Source organism: Scylla paramamosain, chromosome 25 (assembly GCF_035594125.1).
Source record: "Scylla paramamosain isolate STU-SP2022 chromosome 25, ASM3559412v1, whole genome shotgun sequence".
In the NCBI taxonomy this organism is placed as follows: domain Eukaryota; kingdom Metazoa; phylum Arthropoda; class Malacostraca; order Decapoda; family Portunidae; genus Scylla; species Scylla paramamosain.
This window is the reverse complement of record NC_087175.1, coordinates 12,000,893-12,013,392: the sequence shown is the minus strand read 5'-3', so window position 1 is coordinate 12,013,392 and position 12,500 is coordinate 12,000,893. Positions and strand designations below refer to the sequence as shown.

The 12,500-nt window shown below is 39.9% G+C and overlaps 1 protein-coding gene across 2 annotated transcripts in view; it reads left to right on the top strand.

The window, feature by feature from the left end:
- LOC135113208 (glycine receptor subunit alphaZ1-like) overlaps window positions 1-12,500 on the top strand; it is an 83,236-nt gene that overhangs the window by 69,017 nt on the left and 1,719 nt on the right. The window contains exons 8-9 of one of the 2 annotated variants that reach the window (XM_064028349.1): window positions 6,413-6,559; window positions 9,372-12,500. The exon at window positions 9,372-12,500 is cut by the window's right edge and continues 1,719 nt beyond it. In XM_064028349.1, the coding sequence (XP_063884419.1) occupies window positions 6,413-6,559; window positions 9,372-9,704 (480 nt within the window). In that variant the 3' untranslated portion in view covers window positions 9,705-12,500. Of the gene's footprint in view, window positions 1-6,412; window positions 6,596-9,371 lie in introns of both variants that reach the window. The other variant, XM_064028348.1, reaches the window with a different exon arrangement.

The window sequence follows — 12,500 nt, the reverse complement described above, 5'->3', positions numbered from 1 at the left end:
CAGACAGGTGTGCCCAGAGTAGTCGTGTCACATGGTTGTACAACAGGTCCTCTCTTAACCATAACTCGGTGATCATTCATTCATGTGACTGACTCCAAAAGAAAAAAAAAGCATTCATTCACACACACACACACACACACACACACACACACACACACACACACACACACACACACACATATATATATATATATATATATATATATATATATATATATATATATATATATATATATATATATATATATATATATATATATATATATATATATATATATTAAACGTTACTTTCCTTACACTGAGATCTTGGACAGAGTGTAAAAGAGGTTCAGCCAAAAAACAAAGGCACGAAAGAGTTCCTTTGAAGGAAAGAAGTCTTAATTAAGAGTACTGAAAATTCTTGAATGCCTTCCACCACCATTTAATAAAATTTTTAGAAACTGTTGGTTGACGATGGTAGAAAGAACTGAAATCTCAACCCTACACTCTTTTTCTAATTACTATTACCAATAAAGATTTCTGCAGACAGCGAATCTCCACTAAAGCCGCTGGAGTGGTACGGTCATTTGTCATTCTTGCTTAATTCATGGAATCTTGTCTGTTTTGTCACTAATTGTTAATGTCGCGTTCCCGTAAATATATTGTGGTAATTAACACAAAGCATGGTATACGAGTACTGGCCATTTAATTTTAAAGCCTCATCAAAGACATTCCGTAATCATTTATAATAATTTAAGTACCAAGTGTATGTTGCACACAAATTAATATATTAACCTTACATGAAAGTCAGACGTGACCATATTACTATAAAGTTTAAGTTAATAATGATTATAATAGTCAGGGTTACAGAAAATTTACGTAAAAGTAACGAACGTTAGGAAATTTTTGATAAATTTACGATAATTTGTTGTAATGGTTTTCTGCAATATTTTATTTACGCAATGAGAGAGCATCAAGCGGCTAGGCTCAAAAATTTTGAGGAATTTCGTGTTTTATGTGTTCAGTGTGATAATAAAGTAATGTCGTCTTATCTTACGATTACATGTGTAGGTCTGGCTCCGTGACACTGCTGCACGTGGATCCGTGACAACATAAAAAAAACATGACAGAGGCTGCAAGAAGCCAGCAGACCTACAAGTTCCAGTCCGTCTGTCATACTTAGCTAGCCTGCGGTTAAGGTCTCTCTCTCTCTCTCTCTCTCTCTTTCTCTCTCTCTCTCTCTCTCTCTCTCTCTCTCTCTCTCTCTCTCTCTCTCTCTCTCTCTCTGCCAACATTTATCAGCAGCGAAAGCAAGGGAGAATTACTTCTTAAATTCCACAATCACGTTAAGAATCTTGAGTACCATCCATTCTCCGCGTCCTCTTGAAATAGATGACCCCGTTCTATTTATTTTCTTTTTTTCTTTTTTTATCTGAATCTCCTGCCACCGTTTCTCAAGTGTCAGGGGTTCACGGCGTGGAGGAACACTTCTTGAGGCATTCCTGTCTGTCATGCCATCTTCTGGCTCTCAGTCGGAATGGTCAGCAATAAACTGACAGTAACGCAGTCTCCGTGTTTCCCGCAGCTATAATGTTCGTGTGAATGGTTCGCCAAGTGTGCTTTCCCCTGTCTCAAGCGTTAATGGGTTCCTGGTACTGTGTCTCTCCCTTCCTCCTTCGCCAACGTATTTTCCTTCCATCCTTTCTTTCTTTCCCTGCCTCATTCGTCTTTCCTTGTGTGATATTATTTGTTGTCCAAATGCTTGCGGGTTTAAAAGGTTCGTACATCGCACTATGGGATGGACTGAAAGATTAGGGCTACGTAAAAGCTTAAGGAGTGTGTGTGTGTGTGTGTGTGTGTGTGTGTGTGTGTGTGTGTGTGTGTGTGTGTGATTCACTACGGTCGTCTGCTGGTTATCCAGCCAGCCGTTCCCCTACGGAAAGACCTCAGAGCTCATAGTGACCGATCTTTGGGTAGGGCTGAAACCACTCACACACCACAAGACCACACACCGGGACAGCGAGGTCACAACCCCTCGGGTTACATCCCGTATCTACTTGCTGCTAGTTGAACAGGGGCTACACATTAAGAGGCTCGCCCATTTGCCTCACCGCACCCGGAATTCGGACAACTTTCTTGGTTGTGAGCCGAGCGTGCTAACCACTACAATACGCGGTGTGTGTGTGTGTGTGTGTGTGTGTGTGTATAATTTTTTTTTATCATCAGTTCTACCTGTCTTAGTGTCTGTCAGTCTGTATTTATTTATTTATATGGTGATGATTATTCGCATGTATGACACTGATTCCTCTGATTCTCTCTCTCTCTCTCTCTCTCTCTCTCTCTCTCTCTCTCTCTCTCTTACTACACGTAAGAGAAGTCCTCCCGGCCTTTACTCTCCCTTGTCTAATGAATATGGAGGCATTTCTTCCTCGTTTCGTTCTACTGTATTTTGGAGATGAAGGTAAAAATATCTATCCCGCCTTCCATTTGACCGACCTTTCATCCTTCCGTCCCTTCTTCCCTCTCTCCCTTTTTCCGTCCATTCAATCATTCATTCATCTATCCTCTCGTCCATCCATCTTTTTTTTTTCCTTTTCCACTATCCATCTATTTTTCCCCTTTTTTCCTTGATGTTTTTTTTTTCTTTTTCCTTTTCTCCTTTCCTTCTCCTAAATTCCTTTGCTTTTTTCTCATTTTCTTCTCTCGCTTTTTTCTTTTCTCTCTTTTCCTCCATATTTTCCCTTCATACTGCATCCCTCTTACCCTCTTTCCCTCCCTCCTTCCCGCCCTTCATCTCTCTCTTCTTTAATTACTCCATAATACCTTTTTTTTTTTTTTCCTACTGCCCGCCTTCCTTCCTTCTTTCCTTCCCTTTATCCATCCCTCTCCCCTTACCTATTCCTTCCCTCCCTCCATCCATTCACATATTCCCATCTCTGTCCTCCCTCCCTCTACCCGTTCCATCTCATGCTCCTCCTTTCGTGTGTCTCTTGTAGCTCCGTGTAGCAATACTTTTAATGGGCAGTGGTGGGAAGTACTTATGTAGCAAATAATCTAGTCAGCCATAGAAACATCCCATTTTCTCTCATATTCAGGGTACACTAAAGCTTACGCGCTTCTCAGAACCAGTAATATGTAAACACAAGTCACCGCTCCAAGCACTCCGTTTTCTCTTATATGTTTTCAGCCTCCCGTTCTCTTTCTACCGCACAGATTTTTCGTCTTTCATCTCTTCTTCCTCATTTTTTATACATACACATTCTGTGCACGCTTTTCGACACATACGTTACACGTCTTTTCTATACATCATATTACTCCTTTCTTCACACAGACATACACACACACATTCACTCTCTTTGTTCATATCTTTATGTAAATCATTTTTTATGTTCAGTATTTCTTGTGTACATGTTCATGTTTTTGTTAAATACAGGAGAGAGAGTTTAACCAGTCTAACAAGTGGCTATAAATACAACCTTAGCTGGTGAACAAAAAGAGTTAAGAGATTAAAGGACTTGCAACTGCTGACGGTTACCTGTCGGTTTTCTCTTCTCTATCTCTGGCGAGTTAAGAGATTAAAGGACTTGCAACTGCTGACGGTTACCTGTCGGTTTTCTCTTCTCACATTCCTGGCATCAGAGCTTCACAACACATGATGACGTCCCGATTCATCTGGACCGCCATCAACAAGGGCGTGAGAGACTGGACACGTAGGTGCACCACCTGTCAGGCCTCCAAGGTGACGCGACACACACGCTCCCCTACAGCCACCTTCACGCCAGTCTCCACACGCTTCGAACACGTCCATATCGACCTCGTTGGCCCTCTTCCTCACTCCGACGGCTACCGCTACATCCTCACCTGTGTCGACCGCTTCACTCGCTGGCCAGAAGCTGCACCACTGACTGACATCTCCACTGACACCGTTGCACGTGCCTTTATCAGCACGTGGATCTCACGCTTCGGTGTACACCTTTTTAATCTTGTCATTCTTACTCTCGTCACTCCATATACCTTTCTTCTTCCCTTCTCCCATCCTCCCTTCCCTCCCTTCTCCTTTCCCTTCCCTTCCCTTCCCTCCCTCCGTCAGTGGCACGTTATATACGAGTATATATATATATATATATATATATATATATATATATATATATATATATATATATATATATATATATATATATATATATATATATATATATATATATACACACACACACACAATTACTACTACTGCTACTACTACTTCGAGCACCACTAGTATTACTACTACGACTACTACCCCCCCCCCGTCTCTCTCTCTCTCTCTCTCTCTCTCTCTCTCTCTCTCTCTCTCTCTCTCTCCCTCAGGTCCCTCGGGGACACGGAAATGGCGAAGGAAATGGTTTAGCGCATCTTCTCTATCTTTCCAGCGTCACTCCTTATCTTCTACCACAACGCGCCACTTGCACTCCTTCACGGCTCCTGAATTACTCCAAATCATCCTGACATTTAGCATTTTACTTATTTTTACTGAATGACTTTGTACAATCCTAATATCCTGTCCCACTATGCCTCCTTTCCAGCCTTCCTTCATATCTCATATTTAGCTAAAAAGTCTGTGTGTGTGTGTGTGTGTCTTTAATGCGCAACCGAAAAGGAAAAGCCAAATTGAATAAAATACCATAGTTGCATTCGAAGTCAACCTCAAATGGGTCAAAATATCTTTCTGGCAGAGATTCACCCGCGTCATGTACTTCTAAACCGTTCTGGAATATTTTTAAAAGAGTGTGAGTCGCTTTACTGAAGACCAACCTTACGGAAAGAGAGAAAAAAGAAAAAAAAAAGTCACGAGAAGACGCCTTGACGCATCCCTGCACGCTGATTCTATCATGTAAGAAAAAAAAAAAAAAAAAAAACACGTAAACAGAGTATGACACTATTTACTCATGTCAGAGATCAGGAATTAGCGTCATGCTATAGTTTTATTTCATTTCAACCGTAAAATTATTATTTTTGTTACGGCCTGCGCTTTATCGTAAGACAGGTAGATTACAAACGGAAGCAAGTAAGACCAGTGCCCACCCATCCCCTTTTTTCCTCCCCATCTCCTTTCCTTTTCTCCTTCCATTTTTTCTTTTACTCCCTCATTCCTTTCTCTTTTCCACTCTTTCTTATCTTCTCTTCTTCCATTCCCCTCCTCATCGCCCTCTTCATTCTCATTTCTCTCTTCTCCTCTTCCTCTTTCTTTCCACTCTCCTTTTCCTACTCTCCATCTTCTTTCTGTCTCCCTTCTTTTTTATCTCCTTTTCTCCTCCCTCCTATCTTTGCCTCCTCCTCTCTCTTCCTTCCCTCTCTTCTCTCTCTCATCCTTGTGTACTCCTTTCCCACTTTATCATATTTGTTCATTCAATCCCTTTCCTCCTTTGTTCTACCTTTCTCTTCTTTCCATCCCGTCTACCTTCTGCTCTCTTCTCCTCTTCTACATCCGGTTCCTTCTCCCCTCTACATCCAATCACTTCTCCTCCCCCCACCCCTACTCTCCCCGTCAATTATCTGCACCAGGGAGGCTAATGGCCCTTGCTATTTATTATTCATAACAATGGGCTATAAATACAGGCGGAAAAATTGACCTATAGATGGAGAGATAGATAAATATGACAAAAATTTGCACAGATAGTTATAACAGTACTTTTCCCCTAATAACGAAAGGATTGGATGTTTATTAATTTTACCAGTTTGTGTGTCTGTTCTTATCACTGAATATTCCTCCGGATGTAGGTGTGCTTGTGTCTGTGTGTGTATGTTTGTGTGGGTTTGTGGATGAGTGGGTATGTCTTCATTGTTCTGGCCGCTTGTATGGCAATAATGTAGTTACACACACACACACACACACACACACACACACACACACACACTCACTATTAATTTCCTAATACTGCCTCACTGACAGTAACAGCTGCTGCTGCTGCTGCTGCTGCAAGCTGTTCCTCTTGCTGATGATGCTGCTACTAATAAACTTAGCATACTACAACTATTACCACAACAAGGCGTCAAACACAAACAACACCATCAAAGCAACACAACAGAACATAATTTTGTTATTATTATTATTTCCACTGTCATTATTATTATTATTATCATTATTATTATTATTATTATTATTATTATTATTATTATTATTATTATTATCATTATTATTATTATTATTATTATTATTATTATTATTATTATTGTTATTATTATTGCTATTATTATTACTATTATTATTATTATTATCATCATCATCATTATTATCGTTATATTATTATTATTATTATTACTATTATTATTATTATTATTATTATTATTATTATTATTATTATCATTATTATTATTATTATCATTATTATTATTATTATTATTATTATTATTGTCATTGGCACCACCACCATCACAACATCCTCATCCCCTGCAGGCCATCGATTTGTTCATGTCCTCCTGCACGGTGTTCGTTTTCCTGTCCCTCATGGAGTATGCCATGGTCAACATCATCCTGGGAGACATGGTGGACCACAAGCCCCCGGACGAGAACTTCATCCGCAGAGTCACCAGGAAACTCACGGTGCGCAGACCTCGGACACCCAATGCTCGCAGACGGGTTAGTGGTTTGCGGGGGTGAGCGGCAGTCAGTCAGGCCCCATCCCGAGGTGCGGGAGGTCACAGTGACGATAGCGGTGTAGTTGTGCCTGTGTGTCTGTGTGTAGGTAGAGAGGTATGAATAGGTACAGTAGGTATTAAGTGTGTATTTATGTTAGTGGTAAAATAAAAGTGTGCTTATATTAATAGTAGAATTCGGGGAGGTGGATGGTTGTAGTAGTTTGGTTGTTGTTGGACTTGCAAGCGACAGTAGTAATGGTAGTAGAAGGGTTAGTTGCAAGAGGAGGAGTGTGGGAAAAAAGAGAAGGGGAACGAATGATAACACCAAAAACAGCATCAGTAGCAACGGGAATGGCAGCAGTAGTTATAATAGTAGCATCAAGAGCAGCAGCATCAACAGCAGCAGCAGCAGCAGCAGTAGTAGTAGTAGTAGTAGTAGTAGTAGTAGTAGTAGTAGTAGTAGTAGTAGTAGTAGTAGTAGTAGTAGTAGCAGCAGTAGCAGCAGCAGCAGCAGCAGTAGCAGCTGTTTCAAGTAGTAGTAGTAGTAGTAGTAGTAGTAGTAGTAGTAGTAGTAGTAGTAGTAGTAGCAGCAGCAGCAGCAGCAGCAGCAGCAGCAGCAGCAGCAGCAGCAGCAGCAGCAGCAGCAGCAGCAGCAGTAGTAGTAGTAGTAGTAGAAGTAGTAGTAGTAGTAGTAGTAGTAGTAGTAGTAGTAGTAGTAGTAACAGTAATAGTAGTAATAGTAGTAATCAAACTTCTTGTCCTATCCACTCTTACGCTGATGATAGCACCCTGCACTTTTCGACGTCTTTTCGTAGATGTTCAGCCCTTCAGGAAGTAAACAATTCACCCAAGAAAGCCACAGAACGTCTGATTTCTGATCTTTCTAATATTTCTGATTGGGGCAGAGCAAACATAGCATTGTTCAATGCCTCAAAAACTCAATTCCTCCACCTCTCAACTTCAAGACAACTATCCCCTCTTCTTCAATAACACTCAACACTCTACACTGAACATCCTTGGTCTATCCTTTACTTATAATCTAAACTGGAAACTTCACATCTCATCTATAGCTAAAACAGCTATGAAGTTATGCGTTCTGAGTCGTCTCCACCAGTTTTTCTCACCTCTTCCAACTCTGTACAGGCCTTATCCGCCCATGTATGGCGTATGCTTCACATGTGTAGGGGGTTCCACTCATACCGCTATTTTAGACAGGGTGGAATCAAAAGCTTTCTGTTTTATCTACTCCTCTCCTCTAACTGACTGTCTTCAGCTTCTTTCTCATCGCCGCAATGTTGCATCTCTAGCTGTCTTCTACCACTATTTTCATACTAACTGCTCTTCTGATCTTGCTAACTGCATGCCTCCCCTCCTCCCGCGGCCTCATTGCACAAGACTTTCATCTTTCTCTCATTCAAATTCTGTCCACCTTTCTAATGCAAGAGTTAATCAATATTCTCAACTATTCATCTATTTATCTTGTAAACTATGGAACTTTCTGTTTGCTTTTGTATTTCCTTCTCATGAACTGAACTCTTTCAAGAGGTTTCAAGGCATTTATTCTTTTTTTTTTTTTACCATTTTATCTGACTTCTTATGGGTACAGGTAGTAGTAAGTGGGCCTACTTTTTTGCTTATAATATCTTTTTTTTCTTTGGCCAGTGGCTCTCTTCCATAAAAAAATAGTAATTGTAGTAGTAGTAGTAGTAGTAGTAGAAGTAGTAGTAGTACTAATAGTAGTACCAGTAGTAGTAGTAGTAGTAGTAGTAGTAGTAGTAGTAGTAGTAGTAAAAATGGTAACAGCAACACTAGTAGTAGTAGTAGTAGTAGTAGTGGTGGTGGTGGTGGTGGTGGTGGTAGTAGCAGCAGGTAGTAGTAGTAGTACATTTCTCTAATACGAGTGAAACTCCTTTCAGTTTTTGGCTTACAGGACACATTATATAATCTGATTACCTGGAAGTGCCCGTGTACCAGACCCATTAGTGCTCTGACAGGTAATCAAGCGGCATGAATCAGTGAAGATATTGGTTAGATTCTGTAGCGGGGAGAGGAGTACAGGGAATATGTGAGGGAGATGGTAACGGTGCTGGTGGTAGTAGTAGTAGTAGTAGTAGTAGTAGTAGTAGTAGTAGTAGTAGTAGTAGAGGTAGTAGTAGTAGAAGTAGTAGTAGTAGTAGTAGTAGTAGTAGTAGTAGTAGTAGTAGTAATATTAGTAATAGTAGTTGTAGTAGCAGTAGTAGCATCGGTGACAGAAGCCCCATTATTATTATTGTTATTATTATTATTATCATTATTATCATTATTATTATCATTATTATTATTATTATTATTATTATTATTATTATTATTATTAGTAGTAGTAGTAGTAGTAGTAGTAGTAGTAGTAGTAGTAGTAGTAGCAGTAATATTAGCTCCGGTATTTATAATAGTTGAAGGACCAGTGATAGTACTAATAACAGTAATAATAAATGGATTGTCGTTTGTAAATTACGTAGGTAGGTTTGTTGATAAGACTGATGCTCTATCTACTGTAAACTGACAGAAGTATGTAGTTGGTTTGGTAAATGTTGATTACTCAGGAATTATGCAATGTAATTAACCGTAGTGGCAGTTGTAGAAGAAACAAACAAAAAGACTTACATTACTATCAAGAAAGCCAAGCACATCTCCCACCCACCCCAAGCACACACACACACACACACACACACACACACACACACACACACACACACACAGATAAGCATACACTCTCAAATCACCCAGTAATCTCGTCACAGAACCCCGGAGATGGAATGCTGGATGAGGCTGAGAATGGATGCTTTGGGGATGCAGATGGGGAGCCAAGAATCATTCCGGCGACCTCCACCACGCACCCACACGCCCACGCCCACCACCAGCAGCTGCCCCATCACGCCCCCCCACCGCCCGCCCCCAGAGGAGTCCCGCCAACCAAATTCGGTTCGGCCAGTAACATCCCCTGCTCCGTGGCCAACGAGATGCGACGTTCAAGAGAAAAAGCCATCTTGGTGGATCGCTTTTCTCGAGTCGTGTTCCCGATCAGCTTCACTATCCTCAACATTCTCTACTGGGCTGTGTACTTCGAGTGGTGAATGCTGTTTGCAGTCCACTGTTTGTGCTATTTTCATCTTTTCTTTTAGCCCTTTTTTTTTTTTTCTGGTGGGGAAAAGAAATCTATCGGATATCAGAAGAATTTCCTTACGAGGATTTATATTTTCTTTTCTTTTTTTCTAGTATTTTGGAAGGAGTTATTCGGCTTTTTCAGCCTTTTCCTCTTTATCTGCGTTGCTTGAGGCACTGGGAACAGCTAGCTTGCTTTTTCTTACATTTAGGAAGATCTTTTCTCGTTCGTGCTAGTGGTGCGAGCTGAATGAAGTGTGTGCCGAATAAAGCGCTCGCAGTGACATTAACTGAAACTATTTCAGGTGAATGAAATGACTGCTGAAGACTCACTGAGCGAAACATTAGTGTAAGCGCTTTAGTTTGAGTGTGAAAGACGCCCATGTCACGGTGAAATGATAACAAACAAATAAAACTTTGTGAAATAAGAGTGAAGTTAAAAAGAAAAATACTTGTGTGTGGCAATATGAAAATGTGAGAAAAATACTCGCTCGAGCCGGACGAAGCTTTATAAAACAGGACGAATTATGAACATGGTGCTACTCGTGCAACAACAACAAAAAATGCATGACAAAGTGAGCCTGTGATGCTGAAAAATATATACGAACTTTAGCACACTTTATTGTCATTCCTGATGGACGCACCTCAGTGATACTATGTTTATTGAATTTCATCCGTTAATTAAGTGAAAAGTGTATGTGCTGAAAACCCTTGAATAGATACATGAAAATACCTGTCCGTTAAGTAGAACCACACTGAATATGGGGCCTCAGATGACGCTGAAAAATTATACTGAGGTTTGTTTATTATAATCCCAAACGAAAAAAAACAACAACAACAACAACAACAGCAACTTCAAATAAAAGAAAACTAGAAAAACCGTCATACATTATGGTTCGTTAATTTTGAAAAACATGCCTGATGATCTACAAACCTGAGGGCATTGTAAATAATACTGGAGTTTGTCAATCAAAAAAGCATACTTCATGAACTACAGATCTTTACAATAATACTAAGTGCTTGTTTGGTGACTATCGCGCCGTTTAAAGTTGTGATTGGTGACTGGTGTGTGGCAGAGTCCCACCACACACCACCACACACCACACTTGCTCACACCAATCTATACTGACACGTCCAAGCTCCTGTTCTTTTTTTTTTTTTTTTTTTGATCCCTTTCACTCTCTCACTTTCTGTCAGCCCATTTCGCCAGTCGCCTGTCATTCTCTCCTCCGTCATGTCAACCCACTCTGAATACATGCGTACATTATATTCATGGCGTGCACACATCCTCATCCTCACTTGCTGCCAGTTACCTTGCTCGTATACACACACACACACACACACACACACACACACACACACACACACACACATACAAGTACGCTTTCCCCTGCAAACAATCTTGCGCTCATTCAATAAAGTAGTCGTTAAGTAGCTCCTTTGATATAGTAGTCTAATAAGGGAACTTATTTGAACTGAACAATATAGTGATGAAAATAATGACAATAAAAGCAACAACAACAACAACAATATTAATAATAATAATAATAATAATAATAGTAATAATAATAATGATAATAATAATAATAGTAATAATAATGTGAAATGTCGCTCTCATTATGACGTCACAAGAATCCAAGGAGATGATTAGCTGGCACGAGCAGGTCTCTTGTGTCCTTTACACCAATCAGCTCCTGAAGCTTCGACGTATTTTGTGGCGTGGTTTTTTTTTTTTTTTCTTGTTTTTTTTTTCTTCTTGGACGTGGAGGAGAACTAGGATGACCTGATCTTTTTTACCCATGTCTATCTGAGTTGGTATTGCACAGTACGATCGTTTCCTTCGTCGCGCACTCCTTCGAAGCTATTTTGAATGAACTGTCTTTCCTCTTGTAATGATATGTACCTAACTGTATGAGGAGAAACAGGCGAGGCTTCTAAACTAGCTTACTCTAAGGCTGCTACGGAATTTTTGCTCGACTTACACTCTTAGATTTAACCACTACCGTAAGAATGAAAGGTAGAAATTAAGAATGAGGAGGCTGAAGAGAAAGATGGTTAGGCTGATGAGGAGGGAGTTCCGAGTATGGAGAATTCCAGAGATTGACGCTTTTCTTCAAATGTCATTGTTATCAGTACTTTATTCAATTTCTTTTTGTCGTTCACTTAATTCTGAAGTAAAATTAATTTCTCTTAACACTTCCCGCTTTTTTTAAATTATTTTCTCCATTTAGTTATTTTACATAAATAAGGTAAGTAATAACATATGGTACAATGGTACAATGGAACTATTCGCTGTGGGAAGAATATTGTGATCTGAAATGACACCTCTAATGCACAACATTTTGGGGACGAATTTTGGATCGTAGGATAATGTTATTATTATTTTTTTTTTATTTTCCGAGAAATCTATATCGAAGGAGAGCGCTAAGAAGGAATTGCCTACGAAAGAGACAATATCTAGTATGTAATCTCTCTCTCTCTCTCTCTCTCTCTCTCTCTCTCTCTCTCTCTCTCTCTCTCTCTCTCTCTCTCTCTCTCTCTCTCTCTCTCTCTCTCTCTCTGTGTGTGTGTGTGTGTGTGTGTGTGTGTGTGTGTGTGAGTGTGTGTGTGTGTGTGTGTGTGTGTGTGTGTGTGTGTGTGTTTCCTTAACAGGTCAATCAGTTAGTTACAAAAAAAAAACGTACTTATGCTATACTTATCAACATCAGTAGAAAAATAACTTCATGAAAACATGTTACAAGGAAAGTGAATGTTTAAAAGCGACGTTT